At 44.1% G+C, this 23920-nt stretch overlaps 2 protein-coding genes across 2 annotated transcripts in view; both read left to right on the top strand.

The window, feature by feature from the left end:
* DPY19L4 (dpy-19 like 4) overlaps positions 1–23920 on the top strand; it is a 223152-nt gene that overhangs the window by 59197 nt on the left and 140035 nt on the right. The window lies entirely within an intron of this gene.
* On the top strand, positions 14050–23759 carry LOC146403786 (uncharacterized). The gene is made up of 2 exons (XM_085022021.1): positions 14050–14321; positions 20482–23759. Exon 2 carries the CDS (start codon positions 21770–21772, stop codon positions 22649–22651), a length of 882 nt encoding a protein of 293 aa, XP_084878147.1. The 5' UTR covers positions 14050–14321; positions 20482–21769; the 3' UTR covers positions 22652–23759.

Here is a 23920-nt window from a genome sequence, read left to right as displayed (position 1 = left end):
TCAGTGGGTTAAGGATCCAGCGTTGCTGTAAGCTGTGTTGTAGGTTGCATATTCAGCTTGGATCCAGTGTTGCTGTGGCTGTTTGTGGGCTGGCAGTTGCAGCTCTGATTTGACCCCTAGCCTGGGAACTTCCATATGCCGAAGGTTCAGTGCTAAAGACAAAAACGAAAAAACAAACAAAAAAAGTTGTGTATAGGCAAAAAGACAAAAAAAAAAAAAAAAGGTGTGTATTAATTTTTGCTGTACAGCAAAGTGATTCAGATATATATATATATGTATATATATATGCATACTCTTTTTAAAAAATTCTTTTCCATTATGATTTATCATAGGATATTGAATATAGTTGTCGGTGCTATACACAGTAGGACCTTATCGTTTATCTGCTTCATGTGTAATAGCTTTAGAATTCTTCTTCTTTTTTTTTGTCTTTTTGCCTTTTCTAGGGCCACCTCCCGAGGCATATGGAGGTTCCCAGGCTAGGGGTCTAATTGGAGCTGTAGCCACCAGCCTACGCCAGAGCCACAGTAACACGGGATCTGAGCCGCATCTGCGACCTACACCACGGCTCACGGCAACGCCGGATCCTTAACCACTGAGCGAGGCCAGGGATCGAACCCACAACGTCATAGTTCCTAGTTGGATTCGGTTAACCACTGCACCATAACGGGAACTCCTAGAATTATTCTTAACACCACTCAGCCATAAAAAAAAGAACAAAACAATGCCATTTGCATCAACATGGATGGAACTAGAGACTCTCATACTAAGTGAAGTCAGGCGAGTTCCCGTCATGATGCATCAGAAACAAATCTGACTAAGAACCATAAGGTTCGGGTTCAATCCCTGACCTCGCTCAGTAGGTTAAGGATCCTGCATTGCCGTGAGCTGTGGTGTAGGCTGGCAACAATAGCTCTGATTAGACTCCTAGCCTGGGAACCTCCATATGCTGCAGGTGCAGCCCTAAAACGACAAAAGACAAAAAATAAAAAACAAAACAAAGTGAAGTCAGGAAGAGAAAGACAAATACCATACGATATCACATATCTGGAATCTAATATATGGCACAAATGAACCTATCCACAGAAAAGAATCTCATGGACTTGGAGAACAGACTTGCGGTTGCCAAGGGGGAGGGGGAAGGAGTGGGATGGACTGGGAATCTGGGATTAATACGTGCAAAGTATTGTGTTTGGAGTGGATAAGCAATGAGATCCTGCTGTATAGCACAGGGAACTATATCTAATCACTTATGATATAACATGATGGAGGATAATATGAGAAAAAAAATGCATATATATGTATGTGACTGGGTCACCTTGCTATGCAGTAGAAATTGACAGAATACTGTAAACCGAGTGTAACGGAAAAAATAAAAATCATTAAAAATTATTCTTAAGTACAAGTAATTGTTTCCTAACTTTGTTTCTTAAGGAAATTTCCATATTATTATATCACTTACCTATCTGTATTTACATGGTATTTTAATTATTTGCTTTCCTAATGTAAGCCAGGGGCTCTAAAACCTGGGCCAGTACCCCTTCTTGTTTCTATTCTCAGGGTACCAGGCATGTTGTTACTCCCATGACATTTGTTGAAGTGATTTTGGAAGTCCTTCCCACTGAGGGTGATGGCTGAGGTACATAAGAAACATCTCCAGGAGTTCCCGTCGTGGCACAGTGGTTAACAAATCCAACTAGGAACCATGAGGTTGTGGGCTTGATCCCTGGCCTCGCTCAGTGGGTTAAGGATCCAGCGTTGCCATGAGCTGCGGTGTAGGTTGCAGATGCGGCTTAGATTCTGCGTTGCTGTGGCTGTGGTGTAGGCCGGTAGCTACAGCTCCGATTAGACCCCTAGCCTGGGAACCTCCATATGCTGTGAGAGCGGCCCAAGAAATGGCAAAAAGACAAAAAAAGGTTTAAAAAAAAAAAAAAAAGAAAAGAAACATCTCCAAGGAGTTCCCGTCGTGGCTCCGTGGTTAATGAATCAACTAGGAACTATGAGGTTTCGGGTCGAACCCTGGCCTTGCTCACTGGGTTAAGGATCTGGCATTGCTGTGAGCTGTGGTGTAGGTTGCAGACACAGCTCGGATCCCGCGTTGCTGTGGCTCTGGCGTAGGCCGGTGGCTACAGCTTAGACCCCTAGCCTGGGAACCTCCATATGCTGCGGGAGCGGCCCTAGAAAAGGCAAAAAAAAAAAAAAAAAAAAGACAAAAAACAAGTATATATGTAAAAAATAAAATAATAATAATAATAAAAAGAAACATCTTCAAGAGAGAACTCGGTTAGGAACTGCACACTCGGCTAGGTACAGTTTACAGATTTAATTTCTGTTCTCATTATCTGTGCACTTACAAGTCTCACAGAAACATATCTTCACAATGTTGCCATCTGCTGCATTTATTACTTGGCTTCTTGACTGCTGCCTGTTTATAAAATTGATAATAAGCACAGTGGTGATTTATTAAAAATTTTAAAAGAGCAAACCCAACAGTTCTCTGCTGCCTTATTGTTTACACATAGGCAAAGGCGGCTGCCCACTAAGTCAGACCTTCCTGTCTCCTGAAGAGTAATAGAAAAAGCAACCCATTAGAAGTAACAGCTGGTTTTCCTGGAGTTCCTATCATGGCTCAGCGGAAACAAACCCAACTAGTATCCATGAGGACACGGGTTTGATCCCTGGCCCCGCTCAGTGGGTTAAGGATCCAGCATTGCTGTGAGCTGTGGTGTAGTTTGCAGACATGGCTCAGATCTGGTGTTGCTGTGGCTGTGGTGTAGGCCAGCAGCTGTAGCTCTTATTCAACCCCTAGCCTGACAACTTCTATAAGCCTCGGGTGCAGCCCTAAAAAAGGAGAAATAAGAGCGGGTTCCCAAGTGGACTTTGCTGCTTACTAGTTGTGTGAACTTGAAGGAATCATTTACCCTAACTGAATCTCACTTGTCTCATCTGCAAAATGAATACTTGCCCTAGACTTTTTCTTTTTGATAGATTTGAGTACCAAACAAAATAGTACCTGCAAAATCCTTGAATACTGCATAGCTCTTTTCTATTTAGACGGAAGAGTCTTCACACACATTCACTAGAGTCTGGTTTTTTCTTTTCTTTTTCTTTCTTTTTTTTTTTTTTTTTTTTTTGTCTTTTGTTGTTGTTGTTGTTGTTGTTGTTGTTGCTATTTCTTGGGCCGCTCCCGAGGCATATGGAGGTTCCCAGGCTAGGGGTCTAATCGGAGCTGTAGCTACCGGCCTACGCCAGAGCCACAGCAATGCAGGATCCGAGCCGAGTCTGCAATCTACACCACAACTCATGGCAACGCCGGATTGTTAACCCACTGAGCAAGGGCAGGGACCGAACCCGCAACCTCATGGTTCCTAGTTGGATTCGTTAACCACTGCGCCACGACGGGAACTCCTTCTTTTCTTTTTCATTTGGCATCATCCATGGCATGCAGAAGTCACTGGGCCAGGGATTGAACACATGCCACAGTAGTGATGGTCCATAACACCAGATCCGTAACTGCTAAAGTACCAGGGAACTCCAACTAGAGCCTGATTTTTTTTTTCTTTTCATTTTAGGGCCACACACATGGCATATGGAGCTTCCCAGGCTGGGGGTCAAATCGAAGCTATAGCTGCCAGCCTATGCCACAGCCACAGCAACGCCACATCTGAGCCGTGTCTGCAACCTACACCACAGCTCATGGCAACGCTGGATCCTTAACCCACTGAGCAAGGCCAGGGATCGAACCTGCAACCTAATGGTTCCTAGTCAGATTCATTTCCGCTGTGCCACGACGGGAACTCCTGATTTTTATTTTTAAAATTTTATGTATGTATGTATGTATGTTTAGGGCTGCATCTGTGGCATATGGAAGTTCCCAGGCTAGGGGTCGAATCAGAGCTGCAGCTGCAGGCCTAAAAACAGCCACAGCAATGCCAGATCTAAGTAGCATCTGTGACCTGTGCCACAGCTTGTGGCAACACTGGATCCCTAACCCACTGAGCAAGGCCAGAAATTGAGCCAGCGTCCTCATGGGTACCGATCAGGTTCTTAACCCGCCAAGACACAATGGGAAGTCCTGATTTTCTTTTTTAATTTTTGTTGAAATATGGTTAATTTAGAAGGTTGTGATAATTTCTGCTGTACAACAAAGTGACCCAGTCGTACACATACACATATGCATTCTCTCTCAGACTCTCTTCCCACACAGATTATCACAGAATATTGGGCAGAGTTCTCTGTGAAACGGCAGGTCCCCACTGGCATATGCACACTGAGGTATATGGAAGATTGGAACTCTTGATTTTTAAGCTCTTTGTAAAATGTTGCTATGAAGAGTCCAGTGCAAGTGTTTCAACTCAGCCTTGGACGCTGAGACGTACATCCAGAGCGCAGTTTACCTATTGGCTGCGATAGCCAGTGCCTGGCACAATATCCGGCAAAATGTAAGTGCTTGATAAATATTTGCTGTATGAAAGAAGGAAGGAATGAAGCTGGGCAAGTAGGTGCAAACACTGTTTCTCTTTAAAGTGTGGAAAAGCAGAGTAGTTGTGTGAATGTAGCGTACTGACCACTTTAGGCTTTTAAGGCAGGATTTCAAGAGTGAGCAGCATCGGTTTGTGGCAGCCAAAGACAAACCATTTTGCATCTGTTTTGTTTTGAATGAAGAAATAACCTTTGTACCTTTGACTAATCTAAGGAGGTGAGAAAAGGCATAAAGGAGAGAGATTGAATCCGCATTTTGTCCGAAAATATTCTTAATTAGAAAAATGCCATCAGGAGTTCCCGTCGTGGCTCAGTGGTTAACGAATCTGACTAGGAACCTTGAAGCTGAGGGTTCCATCCCTGGCCTTGCTCAGTGGGTTAAGGATCCGTGTTGCCGTGAGCTGTGGTGTAAGTTTCAGACATGGCTCGGATCTGGTGTTACTGTGGCTCTAGCATGGGCTGGCAGCTACAGCTCCAATTGGACCCCTATGCCACAGGTGCAGCCCTAGAAAAGACAGAAAGACAAAAAAAGAAAAGAAAAGAAAAACACCATCAGTTAGCAATACCCAGCAATTAAAAATGGAACAGAGTTCCCGTCGTGGCTCTGTGGTTAACGAAGCTGACTAGTGTCCCTGAGGACTCGAGGTCCATCCCTGGCCTCGCTCAGTGGGTTAAGGATCCAGCGTTGTGACTGTGGTGTAGGCGGGCAGCCACAGCTTGGATTTGACCCCTAGCCTGGGAACCTTCATATGCCGTATGAGGCCCTAAAAATGCAAAATAAATGAACAAACAAACAAACAAACAAATAGCAAACTTTGTAGGTAGTACTGCCCTTACCACCCATATCTAGACTGCTTCCTCTCCTGTGTCTCCTAGCCAGACAAGAAGTGCTGGCTGCTCAAACCTCATGCTTTTTCACCTCTGTGCCTCTGTTCTCTTTCCTTCTAGCTGCCTATAAGTCTTAAACGTTTTTCAAAGATCTCAATGAATTGATTACCGGATCAACAAGAATTTATTGTGTTCAGTGACCACAGGAAGTTCATAGTCTAATTCTAGTAGGAGAATAAATACATATAAATACATAATTTAAATACTATATGATAGGTACTTTTTTTTTTTTTTTGTCTTTTCTTTTTTTTTTTTTTTTTTGTCTTTTGTTGTTGTTGTTGCTATTTCTTGGGCTGCTCCCGCGGCATATGGAGGTTCCCAGGCTAGGGGTCAAATCGGAGCTGTAGCCACCGGCCTACGTCAGAACCACAGCAACGCGGGATCTGAGCCGCGTCTGCAACCTACACCACAGCTCACGGTAACGCCGGATCGTTAACCCACTGAGCAAGGGCAGGGACTGAACCCGCAACCTCATGGTTCCTAGTCGGATTCGTTAACCACTGCGCCAACATGGGAACTCCATAGGTGCTTTTTAATATAACAGCTTTATTGACATAATTCACACACCATAAGGTTCACCTTCTTACAGTGTACAGTTTAGTGGTTTTTAGTATATCAAAGAGTTGTAAAACCAACATCACTGTCTAAATTTAGAAGATTTCATCACCCCCAAAAGAAACCCATGTTCATTAGCAGAAATTCCCCATTCCCCTCTCCCTCTCAGCCCCTTGGCAACCAGTAACCTACTTTCTGTCTGTCTCTGTGGATTTGCTTGTTCTGAACATTTTATACAAACAAAAGCATGCAATATATGGCCTTTTGTGACTGGCTTCTTTCACTTAGCATAATGTCTTCAAGTTTCACCTAGGTTGTTGTAGCATTTATCGATACTTCATTCCCTTTTTTTCCCCCCCGCCTCTTCTTTGGCTGCTCTGCAGCATATGGAGTTCCTGGGCCAGGGATCAGATCTGAGCCACAGTTGTGATCTACACTGCAAATGTGGCAACACTGGATTATTTAAAACTTTGGGCCAGGCCGGGGATCAGACCTGTGTTTGGGGAATGCAGAGATACTGACGGTCCTATTCCATCACAGCAGGAACTCCACTTAATTCCTCTTTAAAGCTGAGTAGTACGCCATGGTATAAATATACCACATTTCTTACAGTTAGGTCTATGATCCCTTTTGAGTTAGTTTTTGTGTGTAATTTAAGGGAAGATGTTTTATTTCATTCTTTTGCATATGGCTATAGGATTGTCCCAGAAACACATTTTTTGTTTGTTTTTTCCTTTTGCTTCTCAGGGCCATACTTGTGGCACATGGAGTTTCCAGCCAAGGGGTCAAATCAGAGCTACAGCTGCTGACCTACACCACAGCTCATGGCAACACAAGATCCTTAACAGACTGAGCAAGGCCAGCGATTGAACCCATATCCTCGTGGATACTAGTCAGGTTCACTACTGCTGAGCCAAAACGGGAACTCCTACATTGTTTTGATTACTATAGTTCCTAGTAAGTTTTGAAGTCAGGAAGTGAGAGTACTCAAACTATTTTCTTCTTCTTCAATATTGTTTTAACTATGCTGGTTCCTTGGCCTTCCATTTGAATTATAGGTTCAGCCTATCAGTTTCTGCCAAAAAATGCTACTGAGATTTTATTTATTTTGTCTTTTGTCCTTTTAGGGCTGTACCTGTGGCATTCGGAGGTTCCCAGGCTAGGGGTCCAATCTGAGCTGTAGCTGCTGGCCTACACCACAACCACAGCAACTCGGGATCCAAGACGCATCTTCGACCTACAGCACAGCTCACGGCCGGATCTGTAACCCACTGAGCGAGGCCAGGGATGGAACCTGCATCCTCATGGATACTAGTGAGATTCGTTTCTGATGACAGGAACCCCCTTCTTTTTTCGTAGGCCGAGCCCATGGTATGCAGAAGTTCCCAGGCCAGGGATCCAACCTGAGCCACGCAGTGACAATGCCAAATCCTTAACCTCTAGACCACCAGGGAACTCCTATTGTCTTTAATTTCTTTCAACAATGTTTTAGAATTTTCAGTTTATTCATCTTGTACTTTTGTTAAACTAATTTCTTATTTCATTCATTATGATGAGATTGTGAATAGAATTAGTTTTAAAATTCATTTTGTGGTTGTTTCATTGCTGCTGTATGATAACACAATTGATTTTTGTATATTAATCTTGTATATTAATCCTGCAATCTTGCTGTCAGAAATTTTTTCTTTTGGCTGCACCTTCAGCATGTGGAAATTCCTGGGCCAGGGATAACCCACGCCATAGCACCAACCCAAGCCACTACACTGACAATGCCACGTCCTTAACCCACTGCATCACAAGGGAACTTCCTTGTTGAGTTTTTTAGGTCTAATTTGTGTGGATTCATTAGGATTTTTATACAGTATCAGGTCATCTGTGAATAGTTTCATTACTTCTTTTCCTATCAGGATGCCTTTTCTTTCCTAATTTCTTGGGCTAGACCTTCCAGGACAGTGTTGAATAGAAATGGCAAGAGTATGGAGTTCCCGTTTTGGCTCAGTGGTTAATGAATCCGACTAGGAACCATGAAGTTGCGGGTTTGATCCCTGGCCTTGCTCAGTGGGTTAAGGATCCGGTGTTGCCCTGAGCTGTGGTGTAGGTTGCAGACGCGGCTCGGATCTGGCATTGCTGTGGCTCTGGTGTAGACCAGTGGCTACAGCTCCAATTCGACCCTAGCCTGGGAACCTCCATATGCTGCAGCAGTGGCCCAAGAAATGGCAAAAAGACAAAACAAAAAAAAAAAGGAAATGGCAAGAATAGACATTCTAGTCTTGTTCCTAATCTTAAGGAGAAAGCATCTAGTCTTTTACCACTGAGTGTGTAGTTAGCTGTGTGTTTTTTACAGATGCTTCTTCTCAATTTGAGGAAGTTCCCTTCTCTTCCTTATTTCTAGTTTGTTGAGTGGTTTTTTTTTTTAATCATAAAAGGATGTTGGATTCTTTTAAATATTTTTTCCATATTAATTGAGATGATCTATATGGCTCTTGTCCTTTATTCTGTTAATATCATGTAGTACATGGATTTTTGTATGTTGAGCTAACCTTGCATTCCTGGGATAAATTCTACTTGATCATGACATATAATGTATTCAATATATTGCTAGATTCAGTTTGCTTTATTTTCTGTATTCATGAGGGATAGTGGTCTATAGTTTTGTTTTCTTGTGATATCTTTGGTTTTAGTATTAGGGTAATACTGGCCTCATAGAAAGTTGGGAAAGTGTTCCCTTCTCTTCCATTTTTTGGAAGAGTTTGTGAGGGATTAGTGACACTTCTTTAAATATTTGGTTCAACTACCAAAGAGCCATCTGGGTGGAGAGGTTCTGTAAATACTATATGATAGGAAGTTTGGACAGTTGTGGGAGTTTGGAGGAACATGTGAATAACTGCCAAGAAGAAAGGAAGCTGGAAAAAAAAGGAAACAATAACAGTTTTAGGAGTTCTCGTTGTGGCTAAGCCGAAAGGAATCTGACTAGTATCCATGTGGACGAAGCTTCGATCCCTGGCGTCCTTGCTCTGTGGGTTAAGGATCCGGCATTAATGTGAGCTGTAGTATAGGTCACAGATGTGGCTTGGATCCTGCGTTGCTGTAGCTGTGGGGTAGGTGAGTGGCTGCAGCTCTGATTTGATTGCTAGCCTGGGAACCTCCATATGTCGAGGGTACAGCCCTAAAAAGACAAAAAAAAAGTTTTATTTATATGGCTGATATGTTAGGGGCGAGTAGAGTGAGAGGAAAGGGGCTGGAAAGACAGCCTGGAGAGTGATGAAGCAGGACACTGAATGTGTTTGCCAGACTCTCACTAAACTGTGTGGTTGTTTTGAGGGCAGGGGAAATAGGGAGGTTATTTGAGGGCTTTTAGCAAATAGAAAATCCACTGACCAAACGATGGTAGAAACTCACCTAGAGGACAATCAGTCAGTAAAGATCACACTTCATGATGAAGAATGTAGTTGAAGCCTGAATGTCCAATAAGGTGGACAGCTGATAGACTAGATACATTAAGCTGGAGGAGGTAACAAAGTGAGGATAGAAAATGGGTTAGCCATGTTGGTGACCCAGGGATTTAGAAAAGCATTCCCGTGCAGACCATCTGCTGTAGCATCCTAATGCTTTGTCTGGGCTAAAACCATGTTCTTAAGGGGTCCACACCTCATCAGTCAGCCAAGTTCTTTGAAAATTTAATCAGATTTAAATTTTCTTTAACAGCAGAAATCATGTCCTGTGTATCTACCTTCTACAAAGAGATTTACCAAAATCGAAAGAATGCATCCTGGGGGAGGAGGAGGGAGTGGGATGGATTGGGAATTTGGGGGTAATAGATGCAAACTATTGCCTTTGGAAGGGATAAGAAATCCTGCTGTACAGCACTGGGAACTATGTCTGGTCACTTGTGATGGAGCACGATAATGTGAGAAAAAAGAATGTATATATGTATGTGTAACCTTGCTGTGCAGTAGAAAATTGGCAGAACACTGTAAACTGGCTATAATGGGAAAAAACAAAAAACAAAAAGAAAACAATGCATCCATTGGAGTTCCCATTGTGGCTCAGTGGATAACGAATCTGGCTAGGATCCATGCGGACACAGGTTCAATCCCTGGCCTTGCTCAGTGGGTTAAGGATTCAGCGTTGCTGTGAACTGTGGTGTAGATGGCAGACGCGGCTTAGATTCCGAGTTGCTGTGGCTGTGGTGTAGGCTGGTGGCTATAGCTTCAATTGGACCCCTAGCCTGGGAACTTCCATATGCCATGAGTGTGGCCCTAAAAAGGTGAAACAAACAAAAAATAATGCATCCATTATAATTTCTCTGGACAGTTTAAAACAGAATGACTCATCTAAGTCCGCCTCCCACCTCCTGCCCTACCAGCAAAACTCTTAAATTCCTTTTTTTTTTTTTTTTTTGCTCTTTAGTACCACACCCATGACATATGGAAATTCCCAGGCTAGAGGTTGAATTGGAGCTACAGCTGCTAGCCTCAGAATCTAAGCCGTGTCTGGGACCTACACCACAGCTCACCACAATGCTGGATTCTTAACCCACTGAGAAAGGCCAGGGTTTGAATCCACATCCTCATGGATACTAGTTGGACTTCCCCAAACTCTTAAATTCTTAATGTGTCAGGCACTGGCACTAGCTCCAGAATCAAACTTCAGAACAAGAAGGCTGTCAACTCTGAGGTAGACTACCAAGTCCTATTTCTGTCCTCTAAGCTGCAATGAAGATCTCTCAGCCAAAATGTCTCTTCCCCACCAAAAGAGATCATTTTAACCCAAACCAGCCACACAGGCAACTCCCAGTCCCATTTAGAAGCCCTATGGTATTCTCAGAGGGAGCTTGCTGTCTGGGTAGTCATGGACACAACAAGGAAAGAGCATTGGGTTGGGAGCCAAGAGACCTGAGCTCCAAGGACGGTCCTGCTGCTAATGAGCTGTGTTGCCTTCGTGGGGCAAGTCGCTTAACTTCTTTGGCCTTCTGTGAAACAGCAGAGTTGGAATAAAATTCACAAAAGTCTCTTTCAAATATGAAAATAGCAAGCCTCTTTTTTTTTTTTTTTTTTTTTTTTTTGGTCTTTTTAGGGCTGTACCTGTGGCATATGGAAGTTCCCAGACTAGGGGTCAAATCAGAGCTGCAGCACTGCAGGCCTACACCACAGGCACAGCAATGCAGAATCTGAGCTGAGCCTGGGATCTTCCCTGTAGCTCCGGGCAATGTTGGATCCTTCACCCACTGAGCAAGGCCAGGGATCAAGCACACATCCTCATGGATACTAGTCGGGTTCATTACTGCTGAGCCACAACAGGAACTCCTGAAAATAGCAAGCTTTGATGATACATTTGATAATTATTTTTAACAACCATGTTATTTATAGCTATTCTAGAATGTTATTTCTAATGGGTCTCAGGTATATTTTATAAATTATGGTTACCCTGTAAACAAAGTGACATTTTATAAAATTTAAGGTGTGATATTACTAAACTGCTGTCAGCTCACCGTAGCTTCTCTTTTGTGGCTTATTATTGGTCAGGTGTATGTCCAGCTCTCATTATGTCATACTTTGTGACAGTCTGCACTATTTTAGTTTTGAAATCTTTGAAACCTTACATTAAGATTTCTAAAGTATAAAAGTGGTTTATGGCCGGTGTAGTACAGTGGCTAAACACACAGTTTCTGGAGTCAGAATTCCCAGGTATAAGTTCTAATTCTGTCAGTGCCACCTGTCATTGTCACCAAGTTATTCTTTTTTTTCCTTTTCCAGTCACATCCATGCCTTATGAAAGTTCAGTAGAGACAAGCTGGACCATGAACCCACTGCACCACAGTGGGAACTCCTCACCAAATTATTCTTAGCCTTTGATTTCCTCAGTTATCAAGTGGGAGGTGGGGGGTTTAAAGACATTTACCTCATTGGTTGTTGTGAGAATTAAATGAGATGCTTGTAATGGTGTTTGGCATATGGTGTTGGTTCAATAAATAAAATCTGTTTTATTGTTGTTATTTACATATGTAAGGAGAAAGATCTTTCTCCTCTCTCCCATCAACTTACTCAACAGGGAGTGAGTCCCAATGATTCTTTTGGTATTGACTTCCAGAGTGATGATATGATTCAAAATATGGTTTGCAGAAATGAATTCTGATTAAAATCAGGTATTTCCCCTATTAGCCAGAGCAGAGATACAGATTTGGATAAGAAAGGGATGTCCTGTTTCAGAGGAGCAGTTTTTCTATTTCAGAGGTGTATATTCTTCCCTCTAAGGCCAACAAAACTGATAGATACCCTTACCAACCTTCTTTTCCAAGATCTACTGGTTGTTAAAGTGCATGTAAATTCCCATGCTCCGAGAATCTGACTAGAATCCATGAGGATGCAGGTTCTATCCCTGGGCTTGCTCAGTGGGTTAAGGATCCGGCGTTGCTGTGAGCTGTGGTGTGGGTTGCAGGTGTGGCTCTGATCTGGCATTGCTGTGACTGCGGCGTAGACCTGCAGCTACAGCTGATTCAACCCCTAGCCTGGGAATCTCCATATGCCACTGGGTGAGGCCCTAAAAAAGTCAGGGAAGAAATAGTGCATGTAAAGGGGATTTAACAATGGGAAATAAAGCAGCCATAAGGAAAGTGACCAGTAATTGAGAGAGTCTAGAATTTTAATAAGAGAAATTTGTTGACTATTTGAAACAAATAATACAGGGAAGCATTTTTAAGTATATAGTCTATAGTGGTAACCACGAAGTGTTTCGAGCTGGTGTATATATTTTATTCCAAAATTCCAGTTCATTTTGAGAAGGGGAGCAACAAGATTGAAGTTGGCTTTTTAGACTTTAAAAAAATGGTGCTTAGGATTAGTAAATACATATTATTTACAAATGAGGAGGTAACTACAAGAATAGAAAAACAGCTGAAAGTGGATACTAGCTACCTCTGGGAAGCAGGAACCAGGGATCAGGGGAGTACAGTTCTTTATTACAAACCATGTGCAACTATTAAACTTATGATATACTTGTATTACTTTGATTTATATATTTATTTATTTTTAAAATGTTTTATTTTTTATTATTTTTAATTTTTTTGCTTTTTGGGGCTGCACCCATGACATATGGAGGTTCCTAGGCTAGTGATCTAATCGGAGCTGTAACTGCTGGCCTACACCACAGCCCCAGCAACGCAGGATCCCAGCCACATCTGTGACCTACATACATCAGAACTCAGGGCAATGCCAGATCCTTAACCCACTGAGCAAGGCCAGGGATCAAAGCTACAACCTCGTGGTTTATAGTCGGATTTGTTTCCACTGTGCTACGACAGGAACTCCAAAACAAGTGAGTTTTAGGAAAATCAATTTGTTGACAATTTTCAGAAGGAATAGAGGCAGTGGCTCTGAAAACCCTGGCATAAGATTTTTTCCAATGTGAGGTTGAATGAGACAAAAAAGGATAATATAGTACATTTTTCATAAAGTTGATTCATATAACTAATACAAAAATTGTCTTTTTGGAGTTCCTAGCCTGGGAACTTCCATATGCCGCAGGTGTAGCCCTAAAAAGACCAAAAAAAAAAAAAAAAAAAAAAAAAAAAGTAGCCTTTTATGAAATAAAGGGGATGGAAATCCTGCTGTGGCACAAGGGACCAGCAGCGTCTTGGGAGCGCTGGGACACAGATTGATCCCTGGCCCAGAATAGTGGGTTAATATGGCTTCGTTTTCATCTGTGGCTTGGATGTGATCCCTGGCCTGGGAGCTCCATGTTCCAACAGGTGGCCAAAAAAAAAAGTGACCATAAATGTTCATTGGTTTTGATTTTAAATATCCTTCTTACCAAAATTAAGAATTGAAATTCTTTCCATGGTGGTCACCCTTCCCTCTTTTTTTTTTTTTTTTTTTTTTCTTTTTGCTATTTCTTGGGCTGCTCCAGCGGCATATGGAGGTTCCCAGGCTAGGGGTTGAATCAGAGCTATAGCCGCCGGCCTACGCCAGAGCCGCAGCAACTCGGGATCCGAGCCGCGTCTGCAACCTACACCACAGCTCATGGCAACACCGGATCGTTAACCCACTGAGCAAGGGCAGGGACCAAACCTGCAACCTCATGGTTCCTAGTCGGATTCGTTAACCACTGTGCCACGACGGGAACTCCTTTTTTTTCTTTTTTGACCACCCCATGGCACATGGAGTTCACCGACCAGGCATCAGATCAGAACCGCAGTAACGGGCTATGCTGCAGCTACATCAATGCTGGATCCTTTAACCCACCATGCTGGCCAGGATGGCATCTGTGTCCTGGTGCTGCAGACACCGCCAATCCCATTACACCACAGCGGGAGCTCCTCTTTCCTCATTTTTGGTTTAACTTTCTTTTTTTTTTTTGTCTTTTTGCTATTTCCTGGGCCGCTCCCATGGCATATGGAGGTTCCCAGGCTAGGGGTCCAATTGGAGCTGTAGCCATCGGCCTACGCCAGAGCCACAGCAACGGGGGATCCGAGCCTCGTCTGTGACCTACACCACAGCTCACGGCAACACCGGATCGTTAACCCACTGAGCAAAGGCAGGGACCGAACCCGAAACCTCATGGTTCCTAGTCGGATTTGTTAATCACTGCGCCACGACGGGAACTCTTTTTTTTTTTTTTTTTTAAATCTTTTCGTTGGGCTGCACTTGCAGCATATGGAGGTTCCCAGGCGAGGGGTCAAAAAGGAGCCGTAGCCAATGGCCTACCCCAGAGACACAGCAACATCAGATCTGAGCCACAGCTGCGACCTATACCATAGCTCATGGCAACACCAGTTCCTTAACCCACTGAGTGAGGCCAGGGGTCAAACCCACAACCTCATGGTTCCTAGTTGTTTCTGCTGCACCACAACGGGAACTCCTGGTTTAACTTTATTTTTTTTTTTATTTTTTATTTTTTTTTCCAGGCTAGGGGTTGAATCGGAGCTGTAGCCACTGGCCTATACCAGAGCCACAGCAACGCGGGATCCCAGCCGCGTCTGCAACCTACACCACAGCTCACGGCAACGCCAGATCGTTAACCCACTGAGCAAGGACAGGGACCGAACCCGCAACCTCATGGTTCCTAGTCGGATTCGTTAACCACTGCGCCACGACGGGAACTCCATCCTGGTTTAACTTTAAAGTCCTGTGATATCCAATCTTCCTAGAAGCCACTGGATGAGTGGGAAAGATTTTTTTTTTTTGGCTATAATGCCTTTAATGGAGGGTGGTACAAAATGCATCAATGCAAAAGAATGTTTTATGTACTCATTAGCATAGTGATTAATGTAAATTAGAGATACACAATGTGTTAAACCTTAAAATCTACAAAGTTTCCTGCAACCTAAAATAATGTAAAAGATTCCTTAAGTTTTTACCCACCACCTTTAAAGTTCTAAATGGTATCTGGGGGAACTGAAAATGTATGTGTAGTATGTTATTTAGAAGAATTTACAAGTTTCTGTTGACTTTGTTGATTGAGCATGACTACTAAAAATTATGTAATGAAATTGAATACAGAAACTTCCATAATTTAGCTCATGCAATGTTTTTTAACCCTCTTTAGAAAGGAGCTGCATGTAGAATGAGATCACATGCTTGCAAGATAGCAAATACCCTTTTTATATTTGAAATGTTTGCTTTAGGAATTAATAGAAGGCATATTTTTCTAATTTTATGACTAAATTTAGAATGAACTGAATGATTATTTTTAAGCCATCGTAAAGTCTCCGAGTGGTAAAGTAGTGTTGCTTTCTAAGCTATCACAGTTGACTTTATTCTTCTACTCTGAAAAAATCTTGACTTGTTTGAGTGTATATAATATATATAAAGGGAGCCTTAATGGATTTGTTTTCATAATTTAATATTTTTTGTATTTGCTCTTGTATAATTGTTTTTAACGGAAAGTATTACAGAATTGAGGGTGGAATTCTTAGAACCAAAGTTATTCTTAATAAAAATCACCACATGCTTGGAAAAAAAAAAAAACAAAAAACAAAAAACTGCACTCTAGTGGAGGGCAGTTCCAACCATTGCAAAGTTTCTGTACTTTTGGCCCAGAAGGGTCACTTGGGGAATGGCGGGGGAGTGACCCAAGCATGTTATCACTGGGGAAACTCCAAGGTCTCTGGCGACCACCTGGACACAGGGGAAGTCACAGGTGAAGGTTTCCTCAGGCACCATCAGTCTTTATTTCTGTTGCCAGCAGCCTTGCATCCCGGGCCTGTGCACACCGTGTGGCTGAAATGGCTCCTGCCTCTGCTTATCTCACTTCTACTTGTGGATTTTCTTCAAATACTTCTGCTCATTGGCCGCTTTCTGGTCTCCCTGGTGGCGATTATGTTGCCTTTTTGTGTAATGCCAGAGCCCTATGCACCTTTAGGATACTAATCACTGTTTGCAATGATATATTTATTCTGGGGATTATTTGTGTCCCCCACTTAATAAGGGCAAGTAAGTGCTTGTATTTACTATGTATTGTATTTCCAATGCCTAACACCTTTCTCACCTGCTGCATAGTATGGTACTAATTCTTGTTAAATATATGACTGAACATCAGGACTGACACTTTGTATAGACTTGTACAGCCATTAGAAATCTCTAGGTGAGGAGTTCCCGTCATGGCTCCGTGGTAATGAACCTAACCAGTATCCATGAGGATGCAGGTTTGATCCCTGGCCTTGCTCAGCAGGTGAAGGATCTGGCGTTGCAGTGAGTTGTAGTGTAGGCTGCAGATGAGGCTCACACCTGGCATTGCTGTGGCTATGGCATAGTCTGGCAGCCGTAGCTCTGATTCAACCCCTAGCCTGGGAACTTCCATATGCCTCAGGTGCAGCCCTAAAAAGACCAAAAAAAAAAAAAAAAAGAGAGAGAGAAATCTCTAGGTGAGACTGCACTGACATACAAGTGAACAAGGTATAGCCTGTCATAAAAATTATCTTCACTGTCTCCAAATGGCAATGCCCACCAAGTAAACTATCTCAAGGACTCTTTAAATATTTCAGACAGACACAAAGCAGGGCAACCTTGATTTCCTAGTATAGGTTATATTTTACCAGAATAAAAAAAACTGACCCTTTATCAACCAAATAGGTGGATAAGTAGGCACATTATAGGGAAGCAGAGGAACTCAGGAAATAAGAGTAACAAAGCTTCCTTTCCTTCCTAATTTTTTTTTTGGGGGGGGGGCTTTTTAGGGCTTCACCCATGGCATTTGGAGGTTCCCAGGCCAGAGGTCTAATTGGAGCTGTAGCCACTGGCCTACACCACAGCCATAGCAATGCCAGATCAGAGCTGCATCTGCAAACTATACCATATCTCACGGCAACACTGAATCCTTAACTCACTGAGCAAGGCTAGGAATCAAACCCGCATCCTCATGGATGTTAGTCCCGCTGAGCCATGATGGGAACTCCCCTAAAATATTTTAACACTCAGTCCTATCAACCCACCTTGACTTAAAATATAAGGTTTGCTGCTCTTCTTTCTTCTCTGACTAGGTTTTTCGAGAGGCAAGGATGTACAGTATTCTGCAAAGAATTGGTTCCAATTTCCCTCTTGCCACCAGTTAGCAAAATCTGAGGATGCTCAAGTCCCTTATTTAAAATGACAGTAGTGGCACAAATGAACCTTTCCACAGAAAAGAAACTCATGGACTTGGAGAACAGACTTGTGGTTGCTGAGGGGGAGGGGGAGGGAGTGAGATGGACTGGGAGTCTGGGGTTAATAGATGCAAACTATTGCTTTTGAATAGATAAGCAATGAGATCCTGCTGTATAGCACTGGGAACTGTGTCTAGTCACTTATGATGGAGGATAATGTGAGAAAAAGAATGTATATATGTACGTGTGACTGGATCAGCTTGCTGTACAGTAGAAAATTGACAGAACACTATAAACCAGCTATGATGGAAAAAATAAAAATAAATGACAGTATTTGTATATACCTATGGCACATCCTCCCATTTATTTTTTTATTTTTTTAATGATTGCACCTGTAACACATGGAAATGCCCAGGCCAGGGGTTCAATCCAAGCTGCGGCTGCTTCAACGCCGGATCCTTTAACCCATTGCACAGGGTTGGGAGTTGAACCTGTGCCTCCACAGGGACCTGAGCTGATGCAGTAGGATTCTTAACCCATTGTGCCACAGCAGGAACTCCCCGTTTATTATTTATTTATTTATTTATGGCAGCACCTGTGGCATCGTTACCCAGCCAGGGATCAAAGCTTTATCATAGCAATGATCCAAGCCATTGCAGTGACAACGCAGGATCCTTAACCTGCTGGGCCACAAAGGGAACTCCTCCCCATTTAGTTTAAATCACCTCTAGATACGTAATACAATGTAAATGTAATGTCAATAGTTGAACTTCTTGGACTTTTTTTTTCTCCTAATATTTTCAAGCTCAGGTTTGGTTGAATCTACCCCTGGGTGCGGAACCAGAGGATACGGAGGTCCGGCTGTACTCCTGAGCAAAGGACATGAAGCAAGGAGTGTGGAGGAAGGCATTCCCGAGGTGGCGTCTTCTCACTGAATGTCCAGTTTAAACAGAGCAGTTCTGTGGTCCCCAAGGAGAAGACATTTCTTGTCCAGATTCATGGCATATTTCCATATGTGTAGTTCTTCTGTGTATTTCCCTACCACTGGCAGTCAGTAAAAATCTTAATGCTTTTTTTCCTGCCTTGGTCGAGTCTGTAATCTAAGGTCAGAGAACTAACAGTCTTTTTGGTTGTTGTCTAGAGAGACCCCTCCCTGCAGGGAGATTGTTATTTTGTATTAATCTCTTTCTTCTTTAAAGACACTTCTTTACAGATTCCTCTCCCCTGAAAACCTATGACGTGTACATTATCATCACCCCTATTTTTACAGGTGAGAAACTGAGTCCTTGTAAGGCTAAGGAACATGCCCAAGGCCACAAGGTAGCAAGTGGCAGGGCTGATTAGTAAGCCCACACTTTTTCCACACAGACTACCTGTAATAATTGCTGTAATAAAGGTTCAGACCAGTAATTTGCTTAAATGTATAATGCACAGGATAATTCTTAGAAAATTATAATGTGTTTAGTTATCCTGACCATCATCTCTCCCTACCTCTCCACTTCCAAGAGGTTAGACCTGTCCAGGGAGTATAAAATGTGATCTCTTTTACAAGTGCATCCAATGCAAATAACTAAGAAATATCAGTGGCTTGTAGTAGCCTCAGAACACAGGCTTTTACTTTGATTTGCTTTTTTAAAAACTGAGATATAAGTCACATACTATAATATTCACTTTTTAAACCATACAATTCAGTGGTATTTAGTATATTCACATGTTTGAGCAACCATTACCATTATCTAATTCAAGAATATTTTTATACTTTGATACTTTTGAAGGCTCTTTTCTTACAGGTATGAGAACTGGGTCTGTCCAGCGAGAACTCCAAGAACTCCAAGAAAGATCTAGAGACCTTGAGACAAAACTGGAGCCAGCTGGAGTTCCCTCGCGGCTCAGTGGGTTAAGGATCTGGCGTTGTCACTGCTGTGGCTCTGGTTACAGCTGCGGCACAGCTGGCCCTAGAACTTCTGTATGCTGCTGATGCAGCAAAACAAAAACAAAAACAAAAAAAGGTGCCAGCAAATGCAAGCTGCTACTGTAGTGTTTAAAAAGGAGTTGTAGGAGTTCCCGTCGTGGCACAGTGGTTAATGAATCCGACTAGGAACCATGAGGTTGCGGGTTTGGTCCCTGCCCTTGCTCAGTGGGTTAACGATCCAGCATACAGCTGTGGTGTAGGATCCAGCGTTTCTGTGGCTCTGGCGTAGGCTGGTGGCTGCAGCTCCAATTCGACCCCTAGCCTGGGAACCTCCATATGCCGCAGGAGCGGCCCAAGAAATAGCAAAAAGACCAAAAAAAAAAAAAAAAAAGGAGTTGCAGGATTTCCTGCTGTGACACAGAGGGTTAAGCACCTAGTGTTGCCACAGCTTTGGTCATAGCTGTGGCTAGGATTTGATTCCCGGCCCGGGAGGTTGCACATGCTCTGGGTACAGCAAAAAATAAATAAAAATAAAATAGAGTTGCAGTGCAAGGAATGACACCTTATCTTTTGTCTAGATCAAGAGCTGCTCTTTAAAAGTGATAAGAGGAGAGGAGTTCCTGTTGTGGTGCAGTGGTTAACGAATCTGATTAGGAACCATGAGGGTGCAGGTTCGGTCCCTGCCCTTGCTCAGTGGGTTAAGGATCCGGTGTTGCTGTGAGCTGTGGTGTAGGTCGCAGACGTGGCTCTGGTGTAGGCTGGTGGCTACAGCTCTGATTCGACCCCTAGCCTGGGAACCTCCATATGCAGCGGGAGCAGCCCCAGAAAAGCCAAAAAAAAAAAAAAAAAAAAGTGATAAGAGGAGAAGGGTACAAGAATCATAATGAAGATAATTAAAGAGCAAGAAAGTAAGATTCATAATGAAAACTTTAAAGAGCTTGCAGTAATTTAGTTATTTAAGAAAAAGGCTGTGAAAAGATTTTTATACAGAAAATGGTGACCTTTTCTTTCTCCATCTTTCATTAACAAAAAGACAAAGAAAATGGATTCATTTTATAGTATGGAGGATTAGGTTAGCCTAAAAATCATGAGACACAGCCTCATTAAACATCCAATGGTGGGGGCTGCAAAAAGTCCTCTGATGCTTAAAAAAAAATTTTTTTTAAGTTGCAAAGAATAGTATAAAGAATTCCTTCACTCAAATTTTCCAATGTTAACATTTTACACACTTGCAGTATCATTCTCTTTCTCTCTTCATACACACACACATATGGATGTGTGTGTATGTGTGTAGTCAGAATCATTTGAGAATAAGCTATAGATAATTTCCCTTTATCACTAAATACTGGGTACTTTAGATCTAAAGCAAAGGACATTCTCCTGCGGAACCACGGTAGTATCACAAAAATTAGGAAAATAACACTGACACAGTACTATTATTTAATTTTCAGACCTTATTCAATTGTTTTCTATTGTCCCACAAATGTCCTTTAAAGCAAAACAAAAGAGTTTTTCTGGTCCAGGATCTATATTGTATTGAGTTGTCATGTTTTCTAAATTCCTTTAATCTGGAATAGTTCTCGAGTAAAGAATTTTAAGGTCTTTCATGACCTTAAGGGTTTTAAGAACATAGGTCAGTTATTTTGCAGCCTGCTCTCAATTTGGGTCTCTGCTGTTTTGAAAAAAGATTCCCATTTAAGAAATAAAAATTTAAATCGAAGTGTAGTTGATTTACAATGTTGTATTAGTTTCAAAGCGATTTACATTCGTTTTGGGAATTTTAGGTGTGGTCTTGAGTGAGGACCACAGTTAGAAGGAGCTCCTCTTCTCAAGCTTCCTGCCTCCTACCGATTAGTCCCACTATATTAGAACGACTGTTCAATGGATGGTTCCATGGACACAAAGTTTTTGTATTTGGAACTGATCTTTTTGGGTTACATAGTTTTCTTGGCATTCCTGCATTTTATAAGAGTTTAATTTCTTTCACGGTAGATTTGTTTGCGAATAATTAGCACCTACTCTTTTTTTGAAAAAACTTTTGAGACTTAAGTAACCCGTAGACGCCCATTTTCAGAATCTCACCTTCGAAAGTGATGAACTATGCCCTAGCTCGGGAGACAAAGAGCTGCAAAAATGGGTGGGTGTTGCTCATTAAAATCATTCAACAAATATTTGTTGAGTACCTGGTGTATGTCAGGCTTTATTCCAAGCCCTGGGAATACATTCGAGAACAAAATAAAACAAAAATCCCTGCCCTTGTAATTTAGTTGGGCAAATTAAAATTTAAAAGAAAAAAAAGTCGGAAGCCAGGAATCCAACTTCCTTAAACAGGAAGAAAGCAAATCTCTGAGAAAATGGGGAGCTCTGAGATTCCGTTCAAGTGTGGACAACGCTGCAGAACCCTCGGCAAACGCGCTGGTAATCAAGTTCTCAGTTTATCCAAACGCGCTATGCAAATGATTAATCCGAACACCGAAGGCCTGAAAGGACACGCGAGGCAGAACTTCCTGGGCTGTTTTAACCACATTTTCACCAACAGTTTTCCCCCGGTGAGGAGCCTTCCCCGCCGCTGCCGCGCACTTTTGGGTCAGCCCGGCGGGGGGCCAGGCACCTGGCCTCGCACCCCAGCGAGGCCGCACCTCCCGCTCCCTGCGCGGCGGAGCACCTGGGAACCGCGCACCGAGAAAGCCCCGCAGGGAGGAGGCTCAGGGGAACCGGCTCCTCCAGCGGCCTCGCCCACTGCAATGCAATCTGGGTGGTTTTTCCAGGTCCCTCCCTGCCTCGTTCCGCGCCCAGTCCCTGCCCCCGCGGCGCCTGCGGGCCCGGGAGGGTGGCTCGGTGATACCAGGACGAGGCGGGGCGAGGCTATCGCTGAGAGCCAGCCGAGGGGCTGCGGGGGGCCCTTTCCGGACCGGCACCCTGAAGTCCAAGAGCTGAAAGCATGCGCCGCTGGAACTCCAGCTTGGGACAAGGGTGGTGCTATTCACCCTGGTGGCCCTTCGCACGGCAGCCTGGCCCCGGCAGAACCCGGCCTTAGCCCGCTCTCTGGGGACGCGAGCTGTTACCAGTACCGAACCGCCGTCATCAGCACCCTCTGCAGCCGGGAAACGCGGCGGCGCGGGTCTCGGGCTCCTAAAACCCTCCCGCCAACCCCTCACTCCCGGAGCTTCAGCCGCCTCCCTACTCAGTCCGCGATTGCTCCCGGTCAGGAAAGCTGGCTCTCCAGCTTCCTTTGATAGGAACGGTTCTCAGATTTGTACCCGGAGCGGGTTACTGTAGAGATAGGTGTACGGTTTCCTGATTTCACATCCTAAATAAAGGGCTGAATACCTGGAACCGAATTAGTAATACTTCAGACGGAATAGACTAGTTTCAAATGTAAAATCCGAGGAAACTTCCATCCCTAGCGCTTTTCTCTCCTAAATGTCAACAGGACCCGCCACACAGACAGCCGTCCGACTTGGGGCGAGAGGGTGGCGTAGGGTGGTGGCGAAGGTGGGTAGAGCTCGCTGAGCTGGAGTAGGTAGGTAGACCGCGCAGGAACTTCGCCAAATCCACACAGGTGCAAAGGCAAAGGTATGAGGTCGAGGGTGGGAGATCAGAGAGAGGAACTGTGGGAAAAGCTTGCTTTTTGCCTGATTCAAGGAAACAGGTAAGGGCGGCAGATACTTTTAATTTGGGGCCCAGGGCCAATCAAAGGAGGTGGGCCTCTGCCCCAGAGGAGCCTCCAGACTCCAACTAGCAGCCAGTACCAAACAAGGCATAGCAATTAAGGGAACAGTTGAGAAAAAAGGGAATGGGGTCCATTGTGCCTGAACTTCCTCACCGGGGACCCCCTGCTGCTTTGCGCGCCGCATACGCGTACTTAGGCGTAACTTGGTGCCTAGGTGTCCAGCCCCGGGAGTTTGGTTCAGCCGCGCGCAGGGGTTTCACTCCCCAGTGTGGGCAGCGCCTCGGGGTTTGGAGGAGCTTGTGCCCGGGCTCCGACCCGGAGAGGGGGAGGGCCCGCAGGGTTTCGCCTGCTGTTTGCACTTAAGGTGTGTTGGGCTCGGGAGCGGCTTTTCCGGTGCTTGGCAAGTGCTCCCGCCACCTCCGGGCTGCCGTTGGCCGGTCCCTCCCTCCGCGGTTCTCCCTCTCTGGGCGCCGCGCCCTAGGCAGCTCTGCACCCCGGCCTCACCTCTGGCCTCCTTTCGCCTCCCTGCGCCAGGCCTTTTCGCTTGACCCTTTAGAATCTCCGGCTTCGTTCCCCACAGCCGGCCTTTCTCCAAGCCCCCCACACCTCTCGGCCACTTCCAAAGGGGTGTCCGGCCCTTCCGCGCCCTTTACCCCACACCCTTTTCCCGTCTGGCCTCGGCTACCCTCGGGGCGGCAACCGTCTCTTCCCCGCCCCTCGCGTCTCCCCCTCCTCCCTGCTCGCCCTCCCCTCGCCAATCATCCAGCCATTGTCTCCCGCCCCCTCCTCCCCTTTCCCCGGGCGGCCTCCTCCCCCACCGCTGCCACGTCGT

The sequence above is a fragment of the Sus scrofa genome, chromosome 4 (assembly GCF_054392235.1).
Source record: "Sus scrofa isolate SSC_HxYL_T2T_F1_AM1 chromosome 4, Sscrofa_HxYL_maternal_Yorkshire_Landrace_v2.0, whole genome shotgun sequence".
Classification (NCBI taxonomy): Eukaryota; Metazoa; Chordata; class Mammalia; order Artiodactyla; family Suidae; genus Sus; species Sus scrofa.
Note: the sequence above shows the minus strand (reverse complement) of the source record. Positions and strands in the feature narration are given on the sequence as shown.